The sequence below is a fragment of the Patagioenas fasciata genome, chromosome W (assembly GCF_037038585.1).
Source record: "Patagioenas fasciata isolate bPatFas1 chromosome W, bPatFas1.hap1, whole genome shotgun sequence".
NCBI classification, from domain to species: Eukaryota; Metazoa; Chordata; class Aves; order Columbiformes; family Columbidae; genus Patagioenas; species Patagioenas fasciata.
This window is the reverse complement of record NC_092559.1, coordinates 57,578,536-57,589,440: the sequence shown is the minus strand read 5'-3', so window position 1 is coordinate 57,589,440 and position 10,905 is coordinate 57,578,536. Positions and strand designations below refer to the sequence as shown.

The window sequence follows — 10,905 nt, the reverse complement described above, 5'->3', positions numbered from 1 at the left end:
TTGCCCTGCACTGGACTCTTTCAAGTAGTTCCCTGTCCTTCTTGAACTGAAGGGCCCAGAAATGGACACAATATTCCAGATGTGGTCTCACCAGGGCATAGTAGAGGGGAAGGAGAACCTCTCTGGACCTACTAACCACCCCCCTTCTAATACACCCCAGGATGCCATTGGCCTTCTTGACCACAAGGGCACAGTGCTGGCTCATGGTCATCCTGCTGACCACCAGGACCCCCAGGTCCCTTTCCCCTACACTGCTCTCCAACTTATACTGGTACCTGGAGTTGTTCCTGCCCACATGCAAGACTCTACACTTGCCCTTGTTATATTTCATTAAATTTTTCCCCACCCAACTGTCCAGCCTGTCCAGGTCTCGCTGGATTGCAGCACAGCCTTCTGGCGTGTCAGCCACTCCTCCCAGTTTTGTGTTATCAGCAAACTTGCTGACAGTGCACTCTATTCTCTCATCCAAGTCGTTGATGAATATACTGAATAGTACTGGTCCCAGTATCGACCCTTGAGGGACTCCACTAGATACAGAATCACAGAATGTTAGGGATTGGAAGGGACCTCGAAAGATCATCTAGTCCAATCCCCCTGCCGGAGCAGGAACACCTATATGAGGCTACACAGGAATGCGTCCAGGCGGATCTTGAATGTCTCCAGAGTAGGAGACTCCACAACCCCCTCGGCAGCCTGTTCCAGTGTTCCGTTACTTGGCATTTCCAAGTATACGAACACATTCCACAATAGAACGTGCTTCTTTAGGCAACTCAGCTTCTTCCTCTTTTCTATTAAGAAGTAAAGAAGTCTCCACAGGGTTGCAACTGCCAACTACAAATGCAGCCTTGGCTGACAACCCTGCTAATACAGGTTTTATGACTTCAGCTGCATAAAGACAATTAAAATGAACTTGGGGTTACAAAATATCTTAAATTTTGATTCTAAATACAACATGCTAACATGGATTTCTCTATTTTTTTCCAAATATTCAGGAATAGCTTCAAACTTTAAAATGCCAAAAATTACCATTTCCATCTTTGGGAACTAAATCTTCTTCTACAGTGTTAGATATCTGATTGTTTTTCAGAAGTCCAGATCGCTTCCTGCAACAGTTCTCAGGGACCTTTTCCTGGACCATCACTGGAGATGTTATGGGATTCTTCAGTGAGTGTGTGGATTCGATCTCTGCTTGCTCCAAGAAAATATATTTCACAGCAAGGAGAAGGGCTAATCCAAGAGTGATTACTTGTTCAATATCCATACCGGTCATTCTAAAAAAGACAAAACAAGAAGTAAATACATGGTATATACAATTTGTTTATAACAACATTCTGACATCCCTTTGCTTTAGAAAGGGTAATAGTTTGATCATCATTTATACAGTTACTGAAATTCCTGTCAAAAGACATTTCTAGCAGGACATTCAAGCATGCTAGGTTAGGGTAGGGTAAATAAATAATTATTTATATTAAGAATTTTTAGATTGCATTAACTATTTTCTAAATCTTAGTTAAAAAGTAGTCTCAGTAAGAGAAATGACTGGAAAATATTCACTGTTTAACAGTTACATCAAATTGATTTAACACCCGTCTCCCAACAACAAAGTTGAAAGTTTCATTTATCATCTTCTGCCAATAATGACTACTACTGATGCAGGTTGAGCTGCTAGGAGGGGGAAAACCCTAAGAGACAGTTCTGATTTTTCAGAAGTAACATGGAACCACAGCTGCCACTAACTTCAGTTGAGCTGAAGGCAAAGCAATAATACCATAGCTTTTGTGCTTGTATGCGAATGTTCAGAAGCTCTGCATAAATAATTTCTCTAGTGCAGTCAGAAAATTTCCAGTGTGCTCTGAAAGATGACAGTGCTAGTGGGAAAAGATAGCATTATGACGCATATAGGACAGCTGGCTCCTGATAATGTTCTTATTACTTCAAGAAGATTGAACAAACAGCATAATATTGAAATATTTCTTATGAAATGACATCTCTGGTTCCAAGAAATCCTTCAGTTGTCAATTCTGCAAGTTTACAAGTGTTGTACCCTAGGACCATAGCTTGGCAGCACTGGAGAATAGACTCTAATCAAGGAAATACACTTCTCTTCTGTGAAGTCACCTACTGAGAAAGGTAGAACTGCCATAACAAAACATTAGGTTCAATTATCTTTGGTGCATTTTCATCCAATCCCACTACATTTTCTACAGTACTGTTTTGAGCAGCTGGTTCCACTATCCAGCAACTGTGGGCATGAACAAGAACCAAACCCAGCAACTCTATTAAAAACACAAAACAAATATTAATTTTTGAACTGGAACTAGGTATCTAACCTATTAAAATTACACTTTTTGAGGTTTTGTTTTTTTGTTTCCCATGCCTCAAAAGTCTAAAGCTAAAGGTTGATTTTCCATACCTCTCATCAACACCATTTTTGGTCTATCATAACAATCATAGCTTTGAACCTGTCTCATCACATCCTTCTTCTTGGCTCAAGTAATATGCAGAGGAAGTTGAGAGCACCATAGGGATAAGAGGGAATGAATTAGTACACATGAAAAAGCCATGAGTGTTTTGCACAGAAATGGCATACACTGGAAGACTTTAGGTGTAGACACAGAGGACTTTTTTTAAAATTACCGGAGTAAACTAGACTAATGGGACACAAAACACAAGTCTATAGAAAACAAAAGCTTTATTTGTTGCACCAGGACATCTTACTGATTGCATAACTACAGGTGGAAAAAAAAAAAAGCCACAAACCATAATCATTTTGACTCTCTGTGTTATAGGATTTGATTTATTTTCTTCTTCTTCCAGAACACGAGTGAAATGGCTAAGCTGCCATATAGGACACCCTTCACGACTCTCTTGAAAGCTGCAAAAATAACAAAATTTAAAAATAGGTCCTATTTAGTACATATTAGAAGAAACAACAAGTGAGCTTCAACACTGTATTTTTATTTAATCATTAAGAAATTACCAAAAAAAGAGTTAGCCTACAGTCTACTGTTTAGTTTATGTTAGACTTTAAATAGTGAAAAACTTTGGACAGTCATTAATTTAAAATAGAATTTATTTACTCTGCTTTAGATCAGAACTCATACTATTGAGCGCAACTCATTTACAGCGGCATTAACAAGTTATTGTCCATCAGCTGAGCCACCATAACTCTTTCTGTGCATTCCCTCTGTTCAACTTGAAAGGAAGACAAACATGCTAGTGTATACCTCAGTGAAGAAATGCATAGCCTACAAGAAGCACAGGTGTGGGGGAACTACGGTGGGTCCGTGGATTCCCTGACGGAGGGCATGGGAACAGAAATTAGCCTTGAAGATATGAAGGCCTACCCATGAGAAAGATGGGAGTAAAGGAGTATCCGGAGATATTAAGGATGTACCCGTGAGAGAGAAGGGAGTAGAAGAGTAACACTGATGATAGCAAAATTAGCCAATGAGATGTTACTGCTGTAACATCATAAACCCATGTTGACTGGGTCTGATCATATGGTTCTCTTGTATGTGCTGTGTAATGTTACTCAAGATCATCTGTCTCTTCATCCCGGTTGGGTGGCCTGTAACAGACCCCCACCAGGATGTCTGTCTTGTTGCCCTTCCCCTTGATTTTCACCCATAGACACTCAACCCTATCATCACCCTCATCAAGTTCCATACAATCAAAACACTCCTTAACATACATGGCTACCCCACCTCCTCTCCTTCCTCACCTATCCTTTCTGAAGAGTTTATAGCCATTCATTACAGCACTTCAGTTACAACAGTCATGCCACCATGTTTCTGAGATGACAATTAAATCATAGTTTTTCTGCCTCACAATGGTTTCCAGCTTCTCCTGTTTGTTGCCCATGCTGTGTGCATTTGTATAGATGCACTTCAGCAGGGCCCTAATTCCTTTGTGGCCATCATCAAGTGCTTCCACGGTTTCTGACACATCGACAACCCTTGTGTTTCTCTTACTGCGTGGTTCTCCATCCCGTACCTCCACTGGGACGGCAGACTGAAGGACCTCATTAGCACTCCCCTCAGATGCTGGCATGTCGCCCCTGTGTATCCCTCTGCCACACCTGGTTTCCTACCCCTTCAAATCTAGTTTATAGCCCTCTCAATAAGTCCTGCTAACTCCTGCCCCAAGATCATTTTCCCCTTTTGAGACAGGTCCATCCCATTTGTTTCTAGCAGACCAGGTGTCATCTAAGCCAACCCATGATCAAAAAACCCAAAATTCTGCTGGTGACACCAGTCCCGCAGCCAGATATTGATCTGCTGGGTCTTCCTGTATCTTTCTTCATTGTACCCTGCAACTGTGAGGATAGAGGATAACACTACTTGTGCTCCTGATCCCTTGACCATGTGTCCCAAGGCCCTGAAGTCTCTCTTCATTTTCTTTTGTTTTGCCCTTTCAGTTTCATCACTGTCTACCTGAAAAAAAATTAAAAACAATAAAATAAATGTTATTTCCTGCTATATTACTTAAAGAGTGTATGGGTTTTGGCATTACCAGGTGCACATTTATCATAGTCTGATTAATGGCTCTCAAATCTTGTACCAATCAGTATTCCACAGAATGCAGCTTATTTACTGGCAAAATGGGAGTATTATATTCTGATTGGCATTCCTGCAAAAGTCCATCTTGCATAAACTTGTTCATCAAAGTCTCTAACCCCATTTTGGCTTTCAAGTTTATTGGATATTGTTTTTCCTTACTGGATTGAAGTCCTATTTCAGTTCTGCTTCAGTTCTATCTCTATCAGTGTAGTGTTTGCTTTACCAGATACTTCAGCTGCCCATACTAGTGGAAATACAGCATCCAAAATTTCCTTGGAGATTTCTTGCTTGCAGAAAGCAGATCTGCACCTTCCAAGCATTTTCTTGTGGGATATGCAGCTGAACAGGATTCTCAGAAAATGTTATTTGAGCTTACAATTTACTTAAAAAATCTTTACCTAAGAGAGGTAGAGGTATAGTGCTTTCTGGCATATACAAGAATTCATGTGTTAAATCTTTGTCCAAGATTTGGCATTCCATTGGTTTTGAAAAATGGCCTTTTCTTTTCTTTTCTTTTCTTTTCTTTTCTTTTCTTTTCTTTTCTTTTCTTTTCTCTTTTTTCTTTTTTCTTTTTTTCTTTTTTCTTTTTCTTCTTTTTTTCTTTTTTTTCCCTTCCTTTTCTTTCCCATGACCCCAAGAACTAGCATGGTGAATTTACTAAAAAGTCTCTTTCAACTAGTTATCACAGAATAAGTCTATTAAAAAAAAATGTGATTTAATTTCTCGGCTTCATTGGAACCAGGGATCTGCTGTGGATTCCTTTGCTTTTAAATTCACCCTTAGTCTCCATTCAGTATTACAGATCTCTAGCATATCACTGTGGCAAGGGAAGAGACCCCCCGTCTTTTGCCACTTTAGCAGTGGGTAGCCATCTTTTTCTTTTTTTTTTTTTTTTTCTTCTCCCTGGAGTTTAGATACAAGTGAGGCCATACAGGTGCATACAGGTGGTGTAATCTCTGGTACCAAGTGGGAGCTGCCAGGCCCTGGCAGATTCCTCAGCTACAATGAGCTGAGTTCATCTTGCAGATTGACACAGGCCTGAAATTTATGTTTGAGTTGTACAGCACAGACCTGGGCTCTTTTTGCCTCTTTTTTTTTTCCATTTCATTCCTGCTATTATACACTTGATATGCAATTCCAATTATCTGAGCAATAGCTATTCCTTTTACATTCCTCAGCCCCATTTACCTTTTGCAATTTCTTACAGATGTCAGTAAACAGCATATTAAACATCCATCTATTATTTCAATCTTTCTAGATCCAAATAGGCTCATTCTAGCAGCTTTTAAATACAACCTCTCCCAAGTTCACATCCAGCACAGCATTTAGTTTTCTTTCCCATATCTCCAACCAGCACATAGATTCAATGCGAATCAGAGTTTTTAACAACTTAAATTCTTTTCTGATTTCAAAATTATTATATAACAATAAGAGCAAATTATCATACAGTACTGTACTTCATCCAATTTTTCCAAATTTCTGCAGAACAACATTACCTGTAATAGACTACTATAACTTAGGGTCCCATATTCAGGTCATTTTCCTCATTATCCAATTTATACAAAAGCCACAATTAAGTACGATATCGTTTCAAATTTTCTTTTATCAGAGGAGGATTTTACTTATTTCTGAAATAATTTTGGCAACAAAAAGTGGTCCTTTGTCAGAGGACATTCCAATTGGCGTACCAAATCTCGGCATGAATTCTTAGTATTCAAAACCAAATATGAGGCTCTAATATCTACCAGACACTCAACCTCTGATCTTCCCCTCCAGTTTAATTCTGCTGGGGAAGATTTCCTTGGTCCTTGTCATTCATTAAGCTTAGCGACCTTATTTAAGCACAGCAACAAACAAACATTGAATTTCTTTTTCTTAATTGAGGGCAATCTCTTTTCCAGTGTCCCTCTTGTTTACAATATGCTCACTGATTTTCTCCATTCCCTGACCTCGGCTTACTCCCTGATCTTTATCAGAAATTCCCTCTAAAGTCACAATTAACTGAGCTTCTCATTCATCTTTCTGATGATCCTCCAAGCAACATCCAAATCGCTAGCATCATCTCCTTGCAATTTTTGCAGTTTACATGTAGAACAACACCTTTTGAGATTTTTTTCCAGATTATCTTCTCCTTTGCCTTCCCTTTCCAAAGCCAAAGTGATACCACATTCCTTTTGCCGTTCGGAATGCCTCCACAAACAGAAAAACATCTCTGCATACATGACCTCATCCCATTTCCCTTCTCGCTTTAAAAACAACATCAGTTGCAAGTATTATAATTCAAGGAACAGACATTCCCAACCCAATCCTGTAAGTAAAAACCACAAGGGGGGAGAGGAAAGGGGAAGCACAGAGCGGGAGAAGGCTTACAGTGGGCTTACACAAACACCACCACAAAGAAACAATTGTAACAACAACGAATAAAACAAGTAACACGTATTTGTGCACTCATAAACACTCATAAACCAAAGCAAGGACTTGAACAGTTTCTCTTCCCCTTTTCTTTCCTTTTTCTCTCTTTTCTTTTTTTTTCCAACCTTCTTTCAAATATTATTTTTAGGGGTTGTCACCCCCAAATCTTTTACCTTTATTTAGGGGACTCTTGCATCAGTGGGCCAGCACACTAGAAATGATGAAGAACGGGAGGCCTCCCATACCCATAGGGTGAAATCAGTGTGCTCAGCACACTCCCTGAAATGCCTGTACACCAATGCACACAGCATGGGGAATAAGCAGGAGGAGTTAGAAACCTGTGTTTGGTCAGGAGTTTATGATCTGGTGGCAATTACAGAGACATGGTGGGACAGCTCACATGACTGGAATGTGGCCATGGATGGCTATGTCCTTTTCAGGAAAGACAGGCCAGCCAGGCGTGGTGGTGGAGTTGCTTTTTACATGAGAAAGCAACTACAATGTATTGAGTATTGTCCAGGCACGGAGGAGGAGCGAGTTGAGAGTCTATGGGTGAAAACTAAAAGGCAGGCTGACAGGGGCGATACTGTTGTGGGTGTCTATTACAGGCCACCAGATCAGGCTGAGGAAGTTGATGAGACCTTCTAGAGGCAGCTGAGAGCAGCCTCACAATCACAGGTCCTGGTTGTGTTGGGGGATTTTAACTACCCTGATGTTTGTTGGAAGGACTACTCAGCCAGCCAGCCACAGTCTAGGAGGTTCCTCCAGTGCATTGACGACAACTTTCTGACGCAAATGGTGGAGGAGACGCCTAGGAGAGGTGCACTGCAGGATCTCATCCTCACTAACAAAGAGGGTCTGGTTGAAGCAGTAAAGGTTGAGGGCTGCCTTTGTTGCAGCGATCATGAAATGGTGGAGTTCAGGATCTTGTGTGGAAGGAACAGAATAGCAAGCAGAATTGCAAGCCTGGACTTCAGCAGGGCAAACTTTGGCCTTTTAAGACAATTGCTAGGGGAAATCCAATGGGCAAGGCTGTTTGAAGGTAAAGGGGCCCAAGACGGTTAACATTCAGGGACTGCTTCTACCAGGCTCAAGATCAGAGCATCCTGACATGTAGGAAGTCAAGGAAGGGAGCCAGGAGGCCTGGGTGGTTAGACAGGGAGCTGCTGGGTAAGCTCAAGTGGAAGAGGAGAGTTTAAAGATTGTGGAAAGAGGGGCTGACCACTTGGGAAGAATATAAGGCTGTTGTCAGAGGATGTAGGGAGGCAACTAGGAAAACTAAGGTCTCCTTAGAATTAAAGCTGGTGAGAGGGGTCAAGGACAACAGAAAGAGCTTTTTCAAATACATGTCAGATAAAACTTACACCAGAAGCAATGTAGGCCCACTGATGAATGCCCTGGTGACAGAAGATATAGAGAAGACAGAGTTACAGAATGCCGCCTTTGTTTCTGTGTACTCTGCCGGAGGCTGTCCTGAGGAGCCCCGTACCCCTGAGGCCCCACAGGGAGTCAGGACAATGGAGGAGTTTGCCTCGGTTGATGAGGACTAGGTTAGGGAGCAGTTAGGCAATCTGGACATCCATAAATCCATGGATCCAGATGGGATGCACCCACGGGTGCTGAGGGAACTGACTGAGGTCATTTCTGGACCACTCTCCATCATCTTTGCCAAGTCTTGGGAAACGGGAGAGGTGCCTGAGGACTGGAGGAAAGCAAATGTCACTCCATTCTTCAAAAAGGGCAAGAAGGAGGACCCGGGTAACTATAGACCAGTCAGCCTCACCTCCATCTCTGGAAAAGTGATAGAACAACTTGTCCTTGGTGCCATCTCAAGGCTTATCAAGGAGAGGAAGGTCGTTGCGGCAGTCACCATGGCTTCACCAAAGGGAAGTCGTGCTTGACCAACCTCATAGCCTTTTATGAAGACATAATGAGGTGGATAGATGATGGCAGAGTGGTGGATGTGGTCTACCTTGACTTCAGTAAAGCGTTTGACACAGTCTCCCACAGCATACTCATGGCTAAACTGAGGAAGTGAGGTCTGGATGATCGGGTAGTGAGGTGTACTGCGAACTGACTGAGGGGAAGAAGCCAGAGACTTGTGGCCAATGGGGCGGAGTCTAGTTGGAGGCCTGTATCTAGTGGAGTGCCTCAAGGGTCAGTACTGGGGCCAGTATTATGCAATATATTCACCAATGACTTGGATGAGGGAATAGAGTGTACTGTCAGCAAGTTTGCTAATGACACCAAGCTGGGAGGAGTGGCTGACACACCAGAAGGCTGTGCCGCCATCCAGCGAGACCTGGACAGGCTGGAGAGTTGGGCAGGGAAAAATTTAATTAAATCTAACAAGGGAAAGTGTAGAGTCTTACATCTGGGTAGGAACAACCCCAGGTTTCAGTATGAGTTGGGGAATGACCTATTAGAGAGCAGTGTAGGGGAAAGGGACCTGGGGGTCCTGGTGGACAGCAGGATGACCATGAGTCAGCACTGTGCCCTTGTGGCCAGAAAGGCCAATGGCATCCTGAGGTGTATCAGAAGGGGGGTGGTTAGTAGGTCGAGAGAGGTTTTCCTTCCCCACTACTCTGCCCTGGTGAGACCACATCTGGAATATTGTGTCTAGTTCTGGGCCCCTCAGTTCCAGAAGGACAAGGAACTGCTGGAGAGAGTCCAGCGCAGGGCAACCAAGATGATTAAGGGAGTGGAGCATCTCCCTTATGAGGAAAGGCTGAGGGAGCTGGGTCTCTTCAGCTTGGAGAAGAGGAGACTGAGGGGTGACCTCCTTAATGTTTACAAATATATAATGGGTGAGTGTCAGGAGGATGGAACCAGGCTCTTCTCGGTGACAACCAATGGTAGGACAAGGGGTAATGGGTTCAAACTGGAACACAAGAGGTTCCACTTAAATTTGAGAAGAAGCTTCTTTACAGTGAGGGTAACAGAACACTGGAGCAGGCTGCCCAGGGGTGTAGTGGAGTCTCCTACTCTGAAGACATTCAAATCCCACCTGGACACCTTCCTGTGTAGCGTCATCTAAGTGTTCCTGCTCTGGCAGGGGGATTGGACTATATGATCTTTTGAGGTCCTTTCCAATCCCCAACTTTCTGTAATTCTGTGAATCAGCTCAAATCTCTTATCAGTCCCTGAAGGGTCATCCCGATAATTTTTCACCATCTCTTTCCAAGCATCTAAATCATTAATGGTAAAGGGGACTTTTATCTGTGTGGGCCCTGTCGGCCCCATTGCTTGCCTAAGGGGTGCTTGTATGATTGGTCCTCTCCTACTACAGGTCTGAGCTGTGATAGGGGTTCTTCTCTTCTTGCCCCTTGCTTTCCTCTTCTTGTGCCTCTTCACATTCTGAGGTTTCATCAGATACCACATCGGAAAGTGAAGGCACACTATCTTCATTTCTACCCACCGGTGGGAACACAGAATCTTCTAGCCTTTCCTCCTCCCTCATCGGTGGAGTTACCTGTAAACATCTCTGTCCTATACTACACGCTGAACAACACCATTTTGGCTTCCCCTGCACTTTGTTCTGATCCTTTTCTAATGTTAAAACAAAAGGATCCTGTGGTGCCGCATTCTTCCTGCCACTCTGAGTAATTTTGCAAAGTGAAAAACATATCAGCATACACAACTTTATCTCATTTTCATTCTGTCCTCAAGAATGTCATCAATTGCAATAAAGTACCATAATTCAAAGCTTTCTTATTCACAAAGTTTTCTTATTCACATTTCCACCAGGTGGTCCCCTCACTCTTTTCAGTGAGCTAAAATACACCCTAATGGGCTCTTTATCAAAACTTGACTACTATGCTTTCCTCCCATTATGCTTTATACAGAACAACACAACTAATCTTATTACACACACAAACTAGGAGTATTAATACCTATGCTAACACCCCACAAATAATGCCAAAAACCACCC

At 42.4% G+C, this 10,905-nt stretch overlaps 1 protein-coding gene across 1 annotated transcript; it reads right to left on the bottom strand.

Moving 5' to 3' along the window:
- Nucleotides 1-709: 709 nt before the first annotated feature.
- Nucleotides 710-10,434, bottom strand: LOC136115711 (3-hydroxy-3-methylglutaryl-coenzyme A reductase-like). The gene is made up of 5 exons (XM_071801627.1): nucleotides 10,259-10,434; nucleotides 2,761-2,875; nucleotides 2,123-2,274; nucleotides 1,027-1,271; nucleotides 710-885 (listed from the first exon to the last, which is right to left on the bottom strand). Exons 1-5 carry the CDS (start codon nucleotides 10,432-10,434, stop codon nucleotides 710-712), a joined length of 864 nt encoding a protein of 287 aa, XP_071657728.1.
- Nucleotides 10,435-10,905: the final 471 nt, after the last annotated feature.